The sequence below is a fragment of the Lithobates pipiens genome, unplaced genomic scaffold (genome assembly GCF_037356315.1).
Source record: "Lithobates pipiens isolate NorthernLeopardFrog02 unplaced genomic scaffold, aLitPip1_a1.2 Scaffold_22, whole genome shotgun sequence".
Lineage (NCBI taxonomy): Eukaryota > Metazoa > Chordata > Amphibia > Anura > Ranidae > Lithobates > Lithobates pipiens.
In genome coordinates, this window is record NW_027507784.1 from 40,564,726 (window position 1) to 40,587,106 (window position 22,381).

Here is a 22,381-nt window from a genome sequence, read left to right on the forward strand (position 1 = left end):
TGTGCACAAATAAAAAAGAGAACATGTCGTGTGTCAACATTTGTAAGAAATTTCCAACGGCACAATCTGGGGTAGATTCCCTGGATGTTGTATACACCTCGTTGGTGATGTTTGGGCATTGTTGGGTGTTAAAGGGAAAATAAAGATGCATAAAATGACATTATATACTTACCTGCTCTGTGCAATGGTCTTGCACAGAGCAGCCCTGATCCTCCTTTTATTAAGTCCCCAGCTGGTGCTCCTGGCACTGTCTCCCTGCTGTGTGCCCCCAAAGCAAGCTGCTTGCTATGGGGTAACTTGTGCATGCTCGCTTCTGAGCCCCGCTCTCTACTCACTGCTGTCTCTGAGCCATTGAGGGAGAGAGCTGGAAGAGCCTTTGCTCTCCTGCACATCGCTGGATTGAGATCGGGCTCAGGTAAGTGTTGAGGGGCGCTGCTGCACACAAGTGTTTTTTTTTTTTTTTTTTTTAACCATAGAATGCATAAAGGTAAAAAAGAACCTTCGGCCTTTATGCCCATTTTAAAGTTTAGATCCACCCTTTTCTAGCTAAGTGCTGCACTCTTTAAATAAAGCCCACAAATAACAATCTACATTTAGGTGCCCACCTCAGTGATGTTGACATTGACTGTACCTCAGAGGATGACCTCCTAGGTCCGCTCTAAAAAAAGATTACACCAGTGTGATGACATCACAATGAGGGGCAGTAACAAGACTGGTCAGCAGTGGGCTCAAACAGAAGCGCTGGATTGTCAGAAGATATGCTGGCAAAGGTCACATGACGGTGGGCAGACTTGGGAGTGAAAAAAATGCTTTTGGAAGGTTTTGTGCTGAACATGCCAAGTTTGCAAGAGTGAGTATTGGCATTACTGGCAGTGGGACAGGTAAGTATTACTAACGTACTGTTTTTGCAAGGTGCTTTTGTTTCAGTTTTAATTTTTTAGGGGGGTTGTTTTCAAGGCCCCTTTCCCCTTAGCTTGGTCCTCTAGCCCAGTGGCCTCAAAACTGTGGCCCTCTGCTTGCTTTTATCTGGCCCTTGCAGCACTATTTCATCCACTGATACTATTTCATCCACTGACTCCAATGAAACAGCACAATTTCCCCTAATGACACAGATGATGTGACAATTCCTCCCAATGACACTAATGATGGGGCACAATTCCTTCCAGTTATACCAATGATGGAGCACAATTTCTCCAACTGACACCAAAAATGGGACGCCTTTTCTCCCAATGAAGGCAACTATGGGACACAATTCCTCCCACTGACATCAAAAATGGGGCATTGTTTTTTACCACTGACGTCCGGAACCTTTTCTACTCCCAATGGCCACAATCCGAAGGACAGGTCCCTACACTAGTTGCCTTGCTTGCTGAAATTAATAACACTTTACCTTACAAAAAGGTGATTTACATAAATAGAGGGTGTCCGGGCAATTATAATTAAAATCTGGGCTAGATGGTTACAATCCTCTTCAACTTGCATCTCCTAGTCTGTTTGACACTTCACATATTGGTACAGTCTAACCTGTTTTTCCTATATTGTTGGTATGTCTATATATTCGTCTTCTTCTTCGTCTTCTTCTTCGTCTTCTTCTTCGTCGTCGTCCGTCTTCTTCGTCTTCGTCGTCATCTTCGTCGTGAGACTTTCCATTATAAACATTACATTGTACAGTTGTCCTGTATAACTTTTGTACAAAACTCAAACTTTTGTTTTAAATTAAAAAAAAGTCTAAAGTACAGTAAACTGGCCCTCTGTTTAAAACATTTGGAGAACCCGCTGTAGCCCACAGATACACTTTGTTTTTATTACTTTGCCTTCCAGAGGGTGCTGATGCAGATCGTACAGGAGCTGTGCAAGAGACCCGGGCTGAACAAATGCGGCTTCGACATGCCAACGATATACATCCCCAACCCCAACAAGGTGAGAAGCTGCTGCAGGACGTTGTCACTCGAGTGCCAGCCGGCTTCATTGGCACTGATCCCTAATTCTGCTGTTATGTGTACTCAACCATTAAAGCAAACACGTTAAAGAATTCTGGAAATGTATTTGCCCTGCAGGTGACAGTAGATTGATTTTCAGTGTCAGGAGAACATCTCACCAATGACACACATATGGAATATTGCCAGTCTGGAGGATTTTCTGGTACAGCAGAAAACCTGACTTTTGTTTTTTTTTCTTTTATGCAGTTAAGTAACGCAGTTACGGGTGGTAAAAACATGTGTGTCTGCAAGGCACCTGAACTGTGCGTGGTGCCATTTATTGTGAATGGCACCCCAATGCACTCTACAGTAGGTTTTGTGGCGCAATCCGTTAATAATACAGGATTATGTGCGTCTTTTCATCCATTGTGGTGCGATGGCAGCCCATTCATAACAAATGGGATATCTTCATTTTATTGCCACAGAATGCTCTCTTAATGAATAGGTCCTTAATAGGTCTCCCTCAACCAGTATTTTGGGCAATGACAGAAGTAGAGCTCATCTCTGTCACCCTCTCCTCCTACCCGCGTGCTTCTTGGCACATCAGATTTGCAGCACAGATGATTAGCTCCTTAATCCTAGTCTTAGCTTTGCTGTGCAGGAATGGCCAGAGGTTAGTACCAAGTCAAATTTAGGTACTTGCATTACAGAAATAATTTTTATAATGCAATGATGATTACAGGCATGCATTCATTTGTGTCCTATATCTGGCCTGAGTTGTTTTTAGAGTATTTTTTTTTTTTTTTTGTGTTAAAGTGGAAGTCCATGCTAAAACTAAAATCCCCGCATCTATAGACACCCACGATCTAACACGAACCCATCTAGCCCTGTAAAGAAAACATCAGTATACATAACTTTTTTTTTTTTTTTTTTAATGCTGATCCGACCCGATCTCCAACGACAGAAGCTCTGATCCCAAGCTGAGCTGGTAGCCACGGCTTCGCTGTGTGGGCGGGTGCAGAGGACACGTCCAACAATGGAAGCCCCATAGTAACTCTGTGGGTGACGTCAATCCTCATTCATTTCACAGCCATTGTCGTACGTGTCCTCTGGAGATCGGGTCAGATCGGCTTCAAAATGGTATGTGTTATTATTTTTTATTTTTTTTAACAGGGTTAGCTAGGTTAGTGTTAAATCGTGGGCGTCTATGGATGCAGGGATTTTTGTTTTAGCATGGACTTCCACTTTAAACTTGAAAATGTAACTTTGAGGTACATACAGGGAGCCCTGCATAGATGAAAATAGATTCATGTACTTGCCTATTTGCAGGGCACTCCGGTCTGGTCACATGACATGAGGGCAACTGATCCCTTTGACGGGACCTAAGCGCCTTGCTAATAGTTAATTATATGCATCTTTCTTCTACTACTCCTAAGCATTGGTGTTAGGATGGAGGTGGGAGCCGTTTTTAAAGTGGTTGTAAATGCAATAACAAAATTGAATAAAATTGCAAAGTGTGGCCTGAAACCTCCTCTTCTGTGGTCCCCTGCCAGCACTCTTGGCTCCTTCCCTCTCCTTAGTGCCAGCTTTCTAAGGGGGCGCCCAAGTAGACTCACTCACGTGTCTTGCTCTCTTAATTTAAACCCAGTTAGCAGGACTTGGCCCCGCCCCCTCTTCCTTGTCATTGACTTTGATTGTCAGCAGTTGGAGCCAATGGCTCTTGCTGCCTCAGCAAACCACGTGAGACTCAGAAGTGAGTGGAGAGAAGAGCTGCAGACATGCACTGCTCTGAATTGAATGAGGGCTCGGGTAAATAAAAAGGGGGGCCAGGCTGAGAGGTAATACTGATTCCTAAACGTTTTTTACCTTAACCACTTAACAACCGGCCCATAGCCGAATGATGGCTACAGGGCGGTTGTCTAACTCTGGGAGGCCGTCATATGACGCCCTCCCAGAATTCCGCTCTCGCGCACCCCCCTGCGGCGCGCACTCGAGAGCATCCGTGACCGCTGGGTCCAAAGGACCCGGCGCATCACGGTAAACGGCCGCTCATCGCGGCTGTTTACCACGTGATCGCTGCGTCAAATGACGGAGTGATCACTTGTAAACAAACCGGCGTCATGTTATGACACAGGTTCCTCCCTCCCCCTCTCTGTACCGATCAGTACAGCGGAGGGGGCAGAGATCGGTGTCAGCAGCGCTGTGGGCTGCATCTGCAGTGCCCACATCGCTGCTCACTGAAATTGAACCCCTTAATTCCCTGCCAATACTCTGCAGTGCCCGCCAATACTCTGCAGTGCCCGCCAATACTCTAAACTGATAATATGACAATTTTGTGAAAATAAAAAAAAAAAGGAAAAAAAATCTTTATTTTGCAAAGAATTGTGGGGAAAAAAAGACAACTTCAAAAAACTCATCATGCCTCTTACTAAATACCTTGGAATGTCTTCTTTCCAAAAAGGGGTCATTTGGGGGGTATTTGTACTTTTCTGGCATGTTAGCGTCTCAAGAATTGAAATAGGCCGTCAGTACTTCAGGTGTGATCAATTTTCAGATATTGGCACCATAGCTTGTGGACTCTATAACTTTCACAAAGACCAAATAATATCCACCAATTTGTACTTATTTTTACCAAAGATATGTAGTAGTATAAATTTTGGCGAAAATTTATGAAGAAAAAATTACTAATCTGCTAAATTTTATAACAGAAACAGAAAAATTCATTTTTTTTTTTTTTTTTTTTTTTTTTTTTTTTTTTTTTTTACAGAATTTTCAGTCTTTTTTTCTTTTATAGCACAAAAAATTTAAAATAAAACAGCGGTGATTAAATACCACCAAAAGAAAGCTCTATTTGTGTGAAAAAAATGACAAAAATGTCATATGGGTACAGTGTTGCATGACTGAGTAATTGTCATTCAAATGTGAGGGCACCGAAAGCTGAAAATTGGTCTGGTTATTAAGGGTGTTTAAGTGCCCAGTGGTCAAGTGGTTAAGCAAGAAGGATGCCTTTAAAGAGGGATTCCACCAAAAAAAAAATATTAACAGCCAGCAGCTATAAATACTACAGCTGCTGACTTTTAATAAATGGACACTCACCTGTCCCGGGTTCCAGCGATGCCGAGGCCGATCGATCCCTCGGCTGCTGCCGCCACCATTCTAGGTGAGGGAATCAGGAAGTGAAGCGAATCGGCTTCACTTACCGGTTCCCTACTGCGCATGCGCGAGTAGCGCAGCGCGATAGGAATTCTCCGCGCTGTCACTGGGACCCGTGTGTGTCCCAGCAGACAGCGCGGCAGGACAGGAAATGGCGTAGACCCCCACGGGAGTCTATGCCCGGAAGTGGGTGAAAATACCTGTCTTTGACAGGTATCTCCACCCCCCTCCCCCCCTGAAAGGTGCCAATTGTGACACCGGAGGGGGGGAGGGATCCGATCAGCGGAGGTTCCACTTTAGGGTGGAATCCCGCTTTAAGGTAAAAAGTGGTTATGCTTTTTTAACCACTACAATACAGGGCACTTTCACCCCCTTCCTTCCCAGCCCAATTTTCAGCTTTCAGCGCTCTAGCGCTTTCAGTGACAATTGCGCGGTCATGCTACACTGTACCCAAATGAAATTGTTATCATTTTGTTCGCACAAATAGAGCTTTATTTTGGTGTTATTTATTCACGACTCCGTTTTTTTTTTTTTTTGCGATATAAGCGCAAAAATAGCGGAAATTTGGAAAAAAAACAATATTTTCTTTTTTCTATTTGAAAAGAAATCCAATAAAATCAAATTTTGTCATAAATTTAAGCCAAAATGTATTCTGCTACATGTTTTTGGTAAAAAAAATTCCGTTAAGTGTATAATAATTGGTTTGTGTGATCACAGACATATGTACGCAAATGATCATGTACATATGTGTGCAGGTGATCACGTACATATGTGTGCAGATAATCATTGGGACATGTGATTTTAGTGGGACATATGTGGGGGACAAGTTTTTATTATTAGGGACATGTGTTTTTATTATTTGGGGACATGTATGTTTTGGGGACATGTGTGTTTTGGGGACATATGTGGGGACTGTGTTTGTACTGTGTGGTGTGTTGTGTGTTTACACTACACTGATGATCAGTGAGTAAAAAGCTGTAAAAAGCAGCCCATACTCACTGATCATCAGCCGGCTGCAGCGTTCTGCTCTCCTCTCCTCAGCGGTGACTTCCGTGTGAGGAGAGGAGAGCCGATTGCCTAGCAACCGGCTGTTTGTTTACATCACATCACGGCCGTGATTGGACACGGCCGTCATGTGATCAGGAGGGCCAATCACAGAGCCCTCCTGCCGATCTGAGATGTGCCGTGTCCGGGTGACACGAGCACATCGGGATCGCGCCGCTGCGCGGTCGCGATCCCGCTACTCCTGAATGACGTTTTCTGAACGTCCTATCAGGAGTAGACGGCTCCCACCCGGCCGTATATATGCATCGGCCGGGTGGGAAGTGGTTAACCACTTTAAGATTAGTTGGTGATAGTCTGGAATTTCACCCCAAAGTGGAATTCTAATCAAATTCTAACTAAGACTAAACCTATTCCAACCCCCATTCTAATGCCCTGTACACACGATCGCACATTCTGACAACAAAATCTATGGGATTTTTTCAGACAGATTTTTTTTTCTCAAACTTGTTTTGCATACACACGGTCGCACGAATCTTGTCGGAAATTCTGAACGTCAAGAACGCGGTGACGTAAAACACGCCGAGAAAACTGAAGTTCAATATCCAGTGCGGCTCTTCTGCTTGATTCCGAGCATGCGTGGAACTTTGTGCGTCAGAATTTCCGACAACGGATTTTGTAGTTGGAAAATTTGAGATCCTGATCTCAAATTTTGTTTGTCATAAATTTCCGATGGAGCATATGCAGAGTCAGAATTTCCAACAACAAGCTCCCATCGAACATTTGTTGTCGGAAAATCCGATCGTGTGTACGCGGCATAAGACTATTCTATCTGGAAGGATTTTTTTTTCCTCTGTTGTAGCAAATTGGATCATGCTCTGTTCGGGTTTTTCACCTTCCTCTGGATCAACTGTGAGTATAGGATTGTGCATATGGGATTGTAGTGTTTTTTGTTTTTTATTAGTTGAACTAAATGGATCTGTCTGCTTTTTTTCCTCCTTTTTTTTTTTTTTCTTTTTCTTTTTTTCCCCTCTCTTCTTTCAACCTATGTATCTACCCTGTAAAAGAAAGGACATCTATAGTTACCTATTCTGAAACCGCTCGGGTTCGGTCACACGATCAGATGGCTTCATTGTAAAAGAGAGGCAGTGACAATGGCTGCAGAGCCTGGGCAATAACCTCACCCATAGGCTTACTAAGGGGGCATCCGTTGCTGGCTGTCCCTCCTCTACACTGAAGCCAGTGCTGGGACCTGATCATGTGACTGGACTGGAGCAGCTTCAGAATAGGTAAGCATAGACATTGTTACTGGAAAAGAACACACGGCCACAAAGGGCTTGGAGGGTGCTGCTCACCCCACACGAATGAAAAAAATGTTCCCCCACAATCAAGGTTTTTAGGCAGCAGAAAACAATAATAAATGCATATCAGGGTAACATGAGTAATATTTTAATATTTATTACCATGAGAAAATAGCAACATGGCACATAGGTAAAAACATAAGCTCCACCTGAACAGTTAAAAGAGACTCCTATATAAAGAGTACAATAATAACAATGGATGTGCACAAGCAGACACAACTATAAATGACACTGTACAATATAACAGTAGAGATATAGTCCTAACGCGTTTCACCCCAATCAAGGGGTCTTCTTCAGAAAAAAAGGTCTGTTATAAAACAAAGATGCAATAAATAAATACATCAAATGTTAATTATACTGGGAATACCTTATATTTTTTAGTATAATTTACCCAATACTGCACGTCCAAGGAGATAAAATAAAGTGCTTTTAGTGGAGTTCCCCCTCGGGGTGGTGCCTCGATTTCCCTTCACATATCAAGAGTGTTACCAAATCCAAAAATATCACCAAATGCCAGGAGGGAAAGGTCAAAGGTCCAAAGGCGTGGCTCACGGGAGGTCACACAGATACCTCACCACCCATGGGTATAGGGAGTGGGTGCGGACGTTGGCAGCCGGACAATATGGTGAGTCACACCTGCGATAGAATCCCAATGTATAAATAAAATTGGGGACATACATTTTTAACGTATGAACACAAGGTGTATATACGGCATGAAACTATTGTCATACCTATAATCTATGTATATAGAGGATAACCACACCCAGATGTTTAGGTATATCTATATGATAATTTTGAGAAGGAAGAAAGGGGAGAAGGAAAACAATGCTCACAGACTGTTTCTGATAAAATTCCAAAAAAAATTAAAAAATTATCCAAAAAGGGTAAAAAGTGAAAAAAACAATTAAAAAATGATAAATAGATAAATAAATCAAAGAAAAAAGAAAAGAGAAAACGACAAACAAAAACAGCAAAAATAGGTGAGAAAAAGGATCGCTGAATAAGAAGAGTGCCAGTGAGGAAGTGACTAATGTGTAGCATAGACATTGTTTCTTTTACAGGGTAGATAGAACAGACTTATTATGGAAGTCCAGTCTAATTCTAATTAAACCTACTGCCACCCCTATTCTAAATGTTGCTATAGTGCACTAGGCCTCGCTTCTCCATTCTGTCTATAACCTGGAGGTCCTGGAACACGCCTGCTTGGGATGCTGGAACACACTGTCTCAATGTGCCAACATTGATATAAACAATGTCAGCAGTGGTTCTCAATATTATCAGATTCAAAAGAATTGCACATTTATTTTGAGGATACAGAAAGCTGAGAGAGATGAATTTGCACATCATCCCTTCTTTGGCTTCCCCCAGCAGTGTCCACACAGCTAGGTTCTGAGGGTTCAATGCTGGAATATATTGCTAGAGGCCACCATGGGTCACCTGTATAACTAAATGAAAGTGTTGTGGAATACTAATGATATGGTTCTTGAGGCTCTCATGTTAATAAGACCTTCCTGTCTCTCTCCAGCCAAGTCGCTGTATTAATCAGGTTGAAGATGTGTGTAAAACCATAGAGAAGACCATCACTCAGACAGTCCAGACAACACTGAACACACTCGGCAGGGACTGCCAGAAGCTGACGGAGAGCATTGAGAAAGCCCTGCAGGAAGATGAGTGAGTATATAGCGAAGGGTGACCTTTACAATGTGTATTATTATATTTTGTATCGCAGAGCCATGTCCCATTTTTTTTCTGCTGATGAATGTGTACGGTGATGAGCCATTGCGACTCCAAGTCTGTGTGTTATGAGCTTCTTGTGATGGTTACAATCGTGCTTCTCATTTTACAGCGAGACAGTCTGGAGGAACCGGCGCTCTCGGTTTCGGGGATGTCTCTTTGGCCTCTCCGGTTTTCTTCTCCCCCTTTTCCTCTTTGCTTCTGCCCTCTTTGGATCCATCCCACAGTCTGTCTGGGCCGGTCTGTTGGGCACCTCAGGAGTGGAGACCCTGGAACTATACCTGGTAAGGAGGGAAATGTGGGTGAGGTCGTTATTTATTATAGACATACATGTCACGACCCCATACCCTTTGTATGACCATTTAGGTGTTTCTATGGAATACATGAAATATTAGGGATTTGCAGCTGTGACATTTCAGTTACTGGAGGATATACAATAGTGAAAGGGTTATTTATTTTTGGCTATACAGAAAGTCCCCTATATGCGAACTTTCAAAGATGCGTGTGTTTGCACAGTTTTTTGTTTTTTTTTCAACCCAGTGGACTTTAACTAAAAAAAACTGACAGTGCTGTACCAACACAAGCAATGTTGGTGCAGCAATCTCCCCAGCTGTGCTATTGTGTTCTGACAGGGGGACTCCACCCACCCCACCAGAACAGACAGATCAGCGCTCAATGCCTTTGTCTGCAAGCACTGATCTTTGCTGGGCTTGTGAAACTAGTTTGTAAGTAGGGGACTTACTGTACACCCCTTTTTCGTGCTTTCTGTATAACCTCTATTTTTTTCTATTAAAAAAGAGCCAAAGGTATAAAAACTCAACTTAAAAAAGTGCACATAGCCTGGTGCATAACAGATTATCCCTGATGAAGTCTCATGACTCTGTGACGCAGCACGTTGTGAGGAGCCGATGACGTCACGCCGCAGTGAGTGTGCCGCCATCAACACTTCCTATTCAATTGCATGTAATCTGTTGTGCATCAGGCTGTGTGCACTTATAGTTTTTGAGTTTTTATACTATTGCCTCTTTAATAAAATTATATATATATATATATATATATATATATATATATATATATATATATATATATATATATATACATATAATAATATTCACTTCCTTTTTTGAGCTTCCCACTTACAATAACTGAAGGATTGCAGAGAATGGAGGTGGACTGAATGACATCTGGACAGAGCAGAGGGAAACACTCCTGCTATATGATACCCTGTTTAAAGGGAAAGCGCGTCAGTCCTCTTCTTTTTTTTTTTTTTTTTTTTTTTTTTTTTTTTTTGTGTGTGAAATCCCTGGTGCTTCTGCAGGTCCCTCTGCTTTCCTATTAAAAACTGACCACACTAAGCAGGAGAGAACACCATGGTCAGTTCTCTAGCTATGTTGGGAACTCAGCCTGCTCTCCTGCAACGGTCAGACTTGTCCTGACACCCCCCCCCCCCCCCCCCCCCCCCCACTGCACAGCCATTCACTAGGGAGCTCGGTATACTGCTGCCTTTCCTCCCCCAGCAGCCCTTATGCAGCTGAGAACAGAGATAAAGCGATCACTTATAAGAGAAAAAGGGTATTTATAATATTTTTTTTTTTTTTTTTTTTTTTTTTACATCTATTCAAAAGATTTTGCCTCTTTTTATATATATAAAATATAGTGTATGTATATACTTTTATTTTTATTTTTTTTTAGAGGTGTGTGTGTATGTATAAGTATATATTGATATATTTTTAGATGTATTTGTATTCAAGTTTTTAATATCATGCATGTAAATGAATATGCCTTTATCGGCATCTTTAGCGCAAGAAAAGCTCAAGAAAAGTGTATCCCCTTAAATTCTATGTATAGCTTCACACTGGTCTTTTGCGCTTCCATTTTGTTTAAAAAATCTTACTTGCTGCATTTTTGATCCGTTAAAATAAAACGGCACCAAATACTCGCCACCCCATTGAAATGCATTGAAAACGCAGCAATAGCGCACCCGTTTTTGATGCAGTTTTTGAGTCACATGACCTAATGAGAAACACACCATAAACAGTAAAATCCATTATTGCCACCTTTTCTCTTTATCAGCAAAATGCATAAAACACGATTTTTGGGTGCCAAACTTTTGGTGCATCGCTAGTTTTACATAGTGATCATTTTCAATCCCTTTAATTTCATGTAAATTATTTTGTATAGTACTGTGTAATTTTGTATAGTACTGTGCACCACTGATATATGAGATTGTATAAGACAAGCACAGCACTGGTTCCAACCTGAGCTTCCCCCTCCTCCATGCATGTTGATGTCATTGTGCATTGGCCTCGCCCTACGCATTTCGTCACAATGACTTTGGAAGGCTGTTTATGATTGCTGTTGATCTAATGTGCACATTATGTCCTTGCTGTGTGTATTTTATGGGTCTTTTTCCTCTTCCTATTTGCAGTCTCCCTTTGAAACTCTCTGGTCCCTGGTGCCGGAAGATTACGTTCTTTATACTTTCCTGACTCTTGTACTGCTGGCCTTTCTGTTCCTTCTGCTGGCCCAGAGATGCTTCAGGTAAGCTGATCTTAATTGCTTTCAAAGGTGTGTGTGCTCCGCAGGCTCTTAAGCTGCCAATAAATGCATTAAAATTTTTTTGGTTCTTCAGTGACTGGCAAATGTTTGATCCATCTATGGCCATTCCCATTGGTGAGAAGTTGATCTAATGATTGACTACTCATGAATGGGCTTGTTGGAAGTTGTTGTTCAATCTGTGCTGCAGCCAATCCACTTCAGTGCTGATCAGTGTATTCCAACATTGGAGACTTCCCTATTGTCAGAATACTATACCACAGCGGGGAGGATTCCTCTCTCCATCTCACTAGTTGGGGAAATCCGTTTTCAAAGAGCGAGCTGCTGATCAAAAACAAAACGGATTCCATGTGTGCCCAACTTTATTCTCATATATTTGCTTAACTAATTGGCCACTGCCCTGGTACAAAGGTGCAGCTGATGTAAAACCCCCCCTATATACAGTATACCACAAAAGTAAATATTACACATTTTTGTAAGTATTTTCTTCTATCTTTTCATGTGACAACACTGAAGAAATGACACTTGTCTACAATGTAAAGTAGTGAGTGTACAGCTTGTATAACAGTGTAAATTTGCTGTCCCCTCAAAATAACTCAACACACAGCCATTAATGTCTAAACCGCTGGCAACAAAAGTGAGTACACCCCTAAGTGAAAATGTCCAAATTGGGGCCAACGTGTCAATATTTTGTGTGGCCACCATTATTTTCCAGCGCTGCCTTAACCCTCTTGGGCATGGAGTTCACCAGAACTTCACAGGTTACCACTGGAGTCCTCTTCCACTCCTCCATGATGACATCACAGGGCTGGTGGATGTTGGAGACCTTGCGCGACTCCACCTTCTGAGGATGCCCCACAGATGCTCAATAGGGTTTAGGTCTGGAGACATGCTTGGCATGATGGACTATCACCTTTACCCTCAGCTTCTTTAGCAAGGCAGTGGTCGTCTTGGAGGTGTGTTTGAGGTCGTTATCATGTTGGAATACTGCCCTGCGGCCCAGTCTCTGAAGGGAGGGGATCATGTTCTGCTTCAGTATGTCACAGGACATGTTGACATTCATGGTTCCCTCAATGATCTGTAGCTCCCCAGTGCCGGCAGCACTCATGCAGCCCCAGACCATGACACTCCCACCACCATGCTTGACTGTAGGCAAGACACACTTGTCTTTGTCCTCCTCACCTGGTTGCCGCCACACACGCTTCATACCATCTGAACCAAATAAGTTGATCTTGGTCTCATCAGACCACAGGACATGGTTCCAGTAATCCATATCCTTAGGCCGCGTACACACGCGGGGACTGTTCGCTCAACTTTGTCCGCTGAACAGTGTTTCGGCGCACAGTCCGCTCGTGTGTGGGCTTCAGCGGACAGTTTCAGCGGACAGTCTGCTGAACAAAGTTTTTCGGAATTTCCGAAAAACTGTCCGCTGAAACTTTGTTTCAGCGGACAGTCCCCTCGTGTGTAGGCTTGTTCGTCAAACTAAGTTCCGCGCATGCTCAGAAAGAATTTACACGCGAAGGTTGCATTGCAGTGTATAGGACGTCGTTTTCTAGTCCCGTCGTACGTGCCGTTCACGTCATCGCGCACGGTTTCAGCGGACTGTTCGTTCGTCGTGTGTGGGCAAGTCCGTCCATGCTAATTTTGAGCGGACTGTCCGCTGAAACTGTTTGACGAACAAAGTTGAGCGAACAGTCCCCGCGTGTGTACGTGGCCTAAGTCTGCTTGTCTTCAGCAAACTGTTTGCAGACTTTCTTGTGCATCATCTTTAGAAGAGGCTTCCTTCTGGGATGACAGCCATGCAGACCAATTTGATGCAGTGTGCGGCGTATGGTCTGAGCACTGACAGGCTGACCCCCCCCCCCCCCCCCCCCAACCTCTGCAGCACTCATACGTCTATTTCCCAAAGACAACCTCTGAATATGACGCTGAGCACGTGCGCTCAACTTCTTTGGTTGGCCATGGCGAGGCCTGTTCTGAGTGGAACCTGTCCTGTTAAACCGCTGTATGGTCTTGGCCACCGTACTGCAGCTCAGTTTCAGGGTCTTGGCAACCTTCTTATAGCCTAGGCCATCTTTATGTAGAACAACAATTCTTTTTTTCAGATCCTCAGAGAATTCTTTGCCTTGAGGTGCCATGTTGAACTTCCAGTGACCAGTATGAGAGAGTGAGAGCGATAACACCAAATTTAACACACCTGCTCCCCATTCACACCTGAGACCTTGTAACACTAACGAGTAACATGACACCTGGGAGGGAAAATGGCTAATTGAGACCAATTTGGACATTTTCACTTAGGGGTGTACTCACTTTTGTTGGCAGCGGTTTAGACATTAATGGCTGTGTGTTGAGTTATTTTGAGGGGGCAGCAAATTTACACTGTTATACAAGCTGTACACTCACTACTTTACATTGTAGACAAGTGTCATTTCTTCAGTGTTGTCACATGAAAAGATAGAATAAAATATTTACAAAAATGTGAGGGGTGTACTCACTTTTGTGAGATACTGTACATACATGGGTCTGAGTCATTGTCTCTGTAATTGGTAGGGCAATGGTGAGGAAGGACAGTCCCAGATTTTGCAGTGTCACAAACTATTGGCCATGGCAGCTCTGACATGTTCTCTTTTTATATTGACACTACATGCAAAACTAAAATACAAAAGAGCGCTTTATACAGTATAATATACTCTGTCCTTACTAGAGGTATTAGAGAATAATAAACAGCTCACATCAATTTCTGCACCAGAGGAGCTTTACACTTTTATTCCCCACCACAGTCACACGTTATTATACATTTATATAGCTCTGACATATACTGCAGTGCTGTACAGAGAACACTGAGCCAGTCACATCTGTCTCTGCGCCAGAGGAGCTTACACTCTAATGTCCTCACTACAGTCGCACACTATAGGTTTATATAGCTCTGACATATACTACGGTGCTGTACAGAGAAAACGAAGCCAAGCACATCAATCTGCACCAAGGAGCTTACACTCATTTTATTATTCAGATCAGGACCCGGAGAGACTTGCACTCAGATGTTCCCTCCACAGAATCATTTGCATAATAATCTTTTTCTTCTTGTGAACCTTTTTTTTTATAGGACACGTCCAACTCTAAGCAAGAAACAGCGGCGATTCCTACAAGACCGCCATGCGTATATCGGCGAAGTCGTTGTTGATAAAAAGGTGAAGTATTTTTACTTTTCTAATGCCCAAGAAATTTTGCAGCTTTGTCTTAGTGTGGCAGTAATAGAGCAGGGAAAATAATACTCCGGCCTGAGTAGAACGTGGTTTGTCACTTTGCTGAAATGTTAGCGGTGGATCCCACCCCTTATCCCCCCCCCCCCCCCCCACTTCTCATGGTGTTGGTGCACAGAAAACCATAAATTATGGCCGTGGGGCTATTTATAATACAAAGCTCTTAATCTGCGATTCTTTTTATTATATTTTATTTTTTATGATCATTGTGACTGCAGCACTATGGCAGACACATCGGACACTTCTGACCCTATTTTGGGACCATTCTCATTTTATACAGCAATCGGTGCTATAAAAATGCACTGATTACTGTTTAAATGACACTGGCAGGGAAGGGGTTAAGTGTGTCCTAGGGAGTGATTCTTCTAACTGGGGGGGGGGGGGCCCTCACTACAACATAACAGAGATCACTGCTCCTGATGACAGGGAGCAGTAGATCCCTGTCATGTTGCTAGGCAGAACAGGGAAATGCCTTGTTTAGACATCTCCCCATTCTGCCTCTCCATGACACAATTGCGGGACACCGAGTCCGCAGGACCCGCAACACAATCATGGATGGAGTACACAGCTGGCAGTGCACACGCGTCCACAATGCCGCAATTTAAATGAGACGTACCTGTACACCTATATGTGCCCAGCCGTGCCATTGTGCCGACGTAAATTAGTTGTGCGCTGGTCGGCATATGGTTAACGCGCCCCTCCGCCCTCCCGTGTTTTGCGCGCAAAGGCAAACGTGCACTTTGGTCCTGCATACATGTAGAACAGCGTACCTCCCACACATGTGAGATATCGCCACAAACGTCAGATCGTGGGCAGTAATTCTAGCACCCAAACTCCTTTGTAAACCTAAAGTGGTAACCTGTAAAGGCGTTTGACACCGTTGCACAGGTGTGCGCAATTTTAAAGCGTGACACGTTTGGTATCTTGGCGTAAATCATCTTATATTTTACAAAAAAAATGGGTCATGTATTGTTTTGTGTTTTTTTTAATTTTATTTATTTTAATTTTTATTTCGTTTTTTCATGAAAATTCAAAAAATTTATTTTTTCCCCCCAAAAAATTGTTTTATTAAACTGCTGCGGAAATACCATGTGACATAAATTGCCAAACCCACCAATTTATTTTCTAGGGCCTCTGCTTTAAAAACATTTTATGTATGTGTGTCTGTGTCTATCCCCACCTATATATATCTATCTATGTCCCCACTGGGGAGATTTTTACCTTCTTTTTGTTTCTGGATGACAATTGAAAGTGAGGGAGAATTCTAAATTTTTAGTGGTCACCAGAACAGGAATAAAGAGAAAATCTTCCAATAGGGACACCAGTGTGAGAGGGGGGTTTCCCTCACTTTGGCGCTATTTACTCTCACTTCCTGTTGTATCTTAAGACAGGAAGTAAACGTAAGTCTCCCCAATGAGACACAACCACAAAAGAAAAAGAAAAAAAAACGAATCTTTTTGATCCTTCCCTATTCTATCAGCAGATCAAAATGTTTTACTTACTTTATACTTTTGATTACATTTAAAAGAATTCTAAATGTTTGCGGAATTGCAGAATAGTTGTTCCATTTGCAGCAATACTCTGCAGCCATGTTATGCAATGTTCAGGCTTCCTCTCTCACATCTTCTTTTTTTATTCTTTCACCTTCTCAGAAACGCCTCTATGAAGAGTATCTGAAGCAAAGTGTGGGTGAGCATGATATGAGCTGATTTCCGGAGAATCCCGAGGACTGAGATAAACCCGCTACCCGACCATTCATCAACCATCACTAACCTCTTCCCTATTACAGGGGCCATCTGAGATTGTTACACCGATCAACACTACGGCCAATCCTTCTCTTCCCTCCGATGTTCTTGTCCCCACTTTCCATGCACCCCAACACTAGTTCAGGCCGGTAAGGGCCTGTTCACACCAGATGTACGCGTTTCAGTGGTTCTGTGTTTGTAGTATTAAATCTGTCATGTGAAGGACCCCCGTTCGGTTGTGTGAATGGGAAAACGTGGTCACCATACCTAAAATGCAGCGTGTGGGATTGGGTTTTACATATGACCCCCACACACACACACCCACAATGGTGTGCACAGGCTCTATAGGAAAAGAAGACTTTGTCTTGCAGCATTTTTCTGCTCCATTAAAACGCACTAAAGCACAATAGCATCTGGTGAGAACAAGGCTTGAGGGGGTCTACTCTACTTTTTACTAGCAATTAACTACTGATATTTTTATAAGCTAGAGTCTTGTGATATGGCATATCTCAACCTCTAAACCTTGTTTAGTTTGGTCATAGACCAGGCTGTATTCTGGTGCAGGAGGTTGTCACCCCCCCCCCCCCCCCAACTCCTGCATGCAGTACTAGTTCCAGGGCAGAACGGTCCTCTTTAACATCTTGCACAGTAAGATGTCTGCCCTGGAAGAAGCACTGGTTGTGGAAGTGGAATATTTGCATTTAGTGTTTGGAAGGAGCCCGACCTGTGCTAGAAACCAGCTTTCATGACCAGTTTCCTTTTAATCTGTGAACCTGAAACCCATAAGGCTTGTATGACGTGACTTCTGCTGTACTGAACCTCTTCATGTGGGAAAACCGGAATGAGGGGCAAACCATCCCCACAGACCCACCTTTCTCAACCAGGGTTCATCCAGAGCTTGCAAGGGGGTTCCTGGATCTGTGGATGATTGACCTTCCCTTTGGTGGTACTTGCATAGTTCCATGGTCAGCATCACTTAGCAGGCAGTGGCATAACACCATTCTTTTTTAGCTATCTGTAATGCTAACCACCACTGTAGAGGAAAGGCTTCCTTCCCATTGACCACCAATGTAAGGAGCATTCTTCCCACTGACCACCAATGTAAGACCTTCATCTCACTGACCGCCAATGTAGGAGAACATTCTTCCCGCTGACCGCCAATATAAGGGGCATTCTTCCCACTGATCACCAATGTAAGACCTTCATCTCGCTGACTGCCAATGTAGGAGAACATTCTTCCCTTTGATTGCCAATGTAAGGGACATTCTTCTTCCCACTGACTGCCAATGTAAGAGACCTTCATCTCGCTGACCGCCAATATAGGGAGGATATTCTTCCTGCTGATCACCAGTGTAAGGGGAATTCTTCCCGCTGATCACCAGTGTAAGGGGAATTCTTCCTGCTGATCACCAGTGTAAGGGGAATTCTTCCTGCTGATCACCAGTGTAAGGGGAATTCTTCCCGCTGATCACCAGTGTAAGGGGAATTCTTCCCGCTGATCACCAGTGTAAGGGGAATTCTTCCCGCTGATCACCAGTGTAAGGGGAATTCTTCCCGCTGATCACCAGTGTAAGGGGAATTCTTCCCGCTGATCACCAGTGTAAGGGGAATTCTTCCCGCTGATCACCAGTGTAAGGGGAATTCTTCCCGCTGATCACCAGTGTAAGGGGAATTCTTCCCGCTGATCACCAGTGTAAGGGGAATTCTTCCCGCTGATCACCAGTGTAAGGGGAATTCTTCCCGCTGATCACCAGTGTAAGGGGAATTCTTCCCGCTGATCACCAGTGTAAGGGGAATTCTTCCCGCTGATCACCAGTGTAAGGGGAATTCTTCCCGCTGATCACCAGTGTAAGGGGAATTCTTCCCGCTGATCACCAGTGTAAGGGGAATTCTTTCCACTGACTGCCAATGTAAGAGACCTTCATCTCACTGACTGCCAATATAGGGAGGACATTTTTTCCACTGACTGCCAGTGTAAGGAGGACATTCTTTCCACTGACCGCCAGTGTAAGAGACCTTCATCTTGCTGACCGCCAACGTAAGGGGCATTCTTCCCACTGAAAGAGACCTTCGTCTCACTGACCGCCAATGTAAGAGACCTTCGTCTCACTGACCGCCAATGTAGGAGGACATTCTACCCACTGAACCCCTAAGAATTGGTTTTAGCAGGGGTTTTCCCAAGAGCTAAAAATAGTTTTAAGTGTTCTTTAATGGTAAAAAGGTTGAGAAATGCTGCCATAGACTGTCACAGACTTTGGTGCTACTCTAATAAGAAGGCATTCATTGTGAACAATACACTCCCTTCTCTGTATCTATTTTGTAAGGTGCATCTCTTACTTACACAGTGTATATTTTGTTTTCATAAATCATTATATTTTCCTATGGTTGTAATCCTACATATAGTAGCATTGACCTGTGTGGGGTTTACATTTTATTCTGTTGTCAAACACGAGTAATAAGTGTCTTGATGACCGTTTTTTTTATTTATAAGTCATGTATACATCTGAGCAATCCGGAGACGAGATGCCCCCGGCTGCAGTGCCTTTTACTTTTTATTGTTACAAAACTAGAATCACTGTGAATGTTTCCTCTCATCTTCCTATAATTGCCAGTATTGTGTGTTGGTCAGTAGGGGGCAGTTTTGTTTACACTCCATCTCTGTCCCGAAAAAGTACCTGTCTGTTGTATATCACAGTGGAGTTTTTGTAGATTGGCGCAATTGTTGACCCATCATTTTAAGAAGGAACTGGTGTGACATCGCCGGTTCCTCCTGGGGCGACAGGCTGCGTAGTTTGCAAAATTGGCCGATTCTCTTATCAAGGCTGCCACTTTAAATGACAGGTTCTCTTTTAAAAGCGCCGTTCTGAAAATGAAAAGTGAGCCTAGTAATCGGTTCATGTAGAGCTTTTGTACGAGACAATAAATAACTTATTTTCCGTTGTGGCTCGTTGGTGTATTTAATGGCGTCCTTTATGGTCTGGTGATGTAGTAGATATGAACACATAAAGGTTGTATAAGCCCCAAAAATATATAACACTTCTAATCTAAGCTCCCTGCTGGTCTGTTAATCCCTTATTGATGCTTCACGTGGAATCTTTAAAGCTCCTTTCACACCTGAGTGTAGCGCTATTGGAGCGCCAAAAAAAAGCTGGTACGAAATCTTGGCACAGAGTGTTTGGCATTCTGATTTTTTTTTTTTAGAGTATGAAAATCACACAGCGTTTGGCGTGCCATTAAAAAATAATGGCACCGCGTCTTGCGGTTTGCCATGATTCTGGAATCGCGGCAATTCAAATTGTCTAGGTGTGAACGGGAGTCTAAGGGTTCTGAACAATGGGAGGAAGAGCTCCTGATCATGTGACTGCTGTAATTTCAAAGAAGTCACATGATCGGGAGTCACTCCCACCAGTTCCCAATTGTCAACAGTGATTGGGGGGCCATCCTTGTGTGCTCTCAACACACGGTGGTGCACCATTGACGGATAGGTACAGCACGTGGGCTCTGCACGTATGTGTTGGGTGGTCAGCAGGAGGTTAAACATAATATATAAAGGATTTACAGCGATTTGCATTTTATGTTTTGTTTTTTTTAGCAGATTTAACCACTTGCAGACCAACGCACACCGATACACAACCTAAATTTAGAAGAGGAATATCGTCGTTATGGCAGCAGCTAGCTGCGATAACCCCGGTTTCCTCTTTGGCGCTTTCTGATAAGAGTGGTCTCTGCCACGGATTCGCTGCAAGATCACTTTTATCTGCTGCGGGAGAGGGCCGGCGCTTACCAGAGCCATCAGCGGCAGAGGCGATTGGATGTTGCTCCTTGCTGGGTATGGAGATGTGTGAGGGGAAGATGGGGCCCCTACCTATCCATACCATTGCAGGGCAGAAGCAACGTCAAAATGTCTCTTCTGCCCATAGCTCTTAAAGGGACTTTTTTTTTTTTTTTTTTTTTGTATTGCTTTTTAGTGTACATGTGAGAAGTGAGGACTTTTTGACCCCAGATCTCATCTCACCAGGTCCTGTCATGCTTTTTTTTTACTATTACAAGGAATGTTTACATTCCTTGTAATAGGAATAAAAGTGACAGAATATTTTTTTTTTTAAAAGAACAGTGAAAAAATAAAAGGTAAAACAAATAAAATAAAAAGTTTTAAATTTTTTATTTTTTTTTTAAATGCGCCCCGTCCTACCAAGCTCGCGTGCAGAAGCGACTGCATATGAAAACTGTGTTCAAATGACACATGTGAGGTATCGCCGTGATCGGTAGAGGAAGAGCAATAATTCTATCCCTAGACCTCCTCTGTAACTGAAAACATGCAACCTGTAGAATTTTACATGTCGCCTATGGAAATTTTTAAGGGAAAATGTTTGTTGCCATTCCATGAGCGTGTGCAATTTTGAAGCGTGACACGTTGGTTATCAATTTACTCTGCATAACGTTATCTTTCACAATAGAGGTCTCCAAACTATGGCCCTCCAGTTGTTCGGGAACCACAATTCCCATCATGCCTAGTCATGTCTGTGAATGTCAGTTTTACAATGCCTCATGGAACATGTAGTTCCTCAACAGGTGGAGAGCCGTAGTTTGGAGATCCCTGTTTCACAATATAAAAATCAGGCTAACTTTACTCTTGTCTTATTTTTTATTTCAAAAAAGTGTATTTTTTTCCAAAAAAAGGTGCGCTTTTTTTTTAAGTGCTGCGCAAAAAGGTGTGACAAAGTATTGCAACGTCCGCCAATTTATTCTCTCTAGCGTGTTGGAACCCCCAAACATGACACTTTTTTTTTTTTTTTTTTTTTGTTCCTAAGTAATTTTCAAGCAAGAAAACCTGCTTTTAACTTGTAAACAACAAATCTCAAAAAGAGGCTTGGTCATTAAGTGGTTAAATGCAAGTTGCAGCAAAAACGCACTACATGCTTTTCTGCGGCTTCTCCATTTGAGTTTATTGAACCAAAAAAACGTTTTTGAAAAAAAGTCCCCGACCCTTTCCACAAAGGCATTTTCATAGGAACCCATGTTTAAAAAAAAAAAATAAAAAAATGTCCTGCATGAAAAAACACATTGGTGTGAATGGAGCCTTAAGCCTTGTACACGCTGTGAAATTATTGGACACATTTTCGTCAGTTTTTTGCTGGATGCCAGTCTCAAATCGAAAGTGAAGAGGGTGCTTGCCATCAGAAAATTTTCAGACGACAGAATTCAATGTCGGAAGTGACGTAATGTCTTGAATTGTTTTGTTATGTGTCCTTTCATTTCTGAGCATGCCTAGTCTTGATAGATTTTATTATTATTTTTTTTGTCAGAAAAACGAAAAGAAAATCGGACAGACGTGTGGTCACATCAGACCAACATTTTTAAGCCAGTTTTTGTCTGAAAATTCGTAATCGGCTGTCAAAAGTAGCAACCTAACGATCAGAAAATCCGCAGATCGTTCATCAGACGAACTTTATCTTCAGATTTTCTGACAATCTGTACTGGCCTTTAGGCTGGATTCACACCTATGGCATTTTTAGTGCATTTTGCAGATTTGCACTGCAGAATGTGTTCTATAGGAAACCATGGTAAATAGACTAGTGCAAAATGCAAAAAGCACTAAAAATGCCATAGGTGTGAATCAGGCCTTAGATCCCATGCACACTGTTAGA

The 22,381-nt window shown here is 42.9% G+C and overlaps 1 protein-coding gene across 1 annotated transcript in view; it reads left to right on the top strand.

Moving 5' to 3' along the window:
* The window catches only part of LOC143923644 (uncharacterized), a 32,570-nt gene extending 12,897 nt beyond the window's left edge, over positions 1 to 19,673 (top strand). Inside the window, exons 7-12 of the mRNA XM_077447451.1 lie at positions 1,822 to 1,920; positions 8,961 to 9,106; positions 9,282 to 9,453; positions 11,598 to 11,710; positions 14,832 to 14,916; positions 16,641 to 19,673. Of these exons, the coding sequence (XP_077303577.1) occupies positions 1,822 to 1,920; positions 8,961 to 9,106; positions 9,282 to 9,453; positions 11,598 to 11,710; positions 14,832 to 14,916; positions 16,641 to 16,697 (672 nt within the window). The 3' untranslated portion in view covers positions 16,698 to 19,673. The remainder of the gene's footprint in view (positions 1 to 1,821; positions 1,921 to 8,960; positions 9,107 to 9,281; positions 9,454 to 11,597; positions 11,711 to 14,831; positions 14,917 to 16,640) is intronic.
* The last annotated feature ends 2,708 nt before the right edge of the window (positions 19,674 to 22,381 follow it).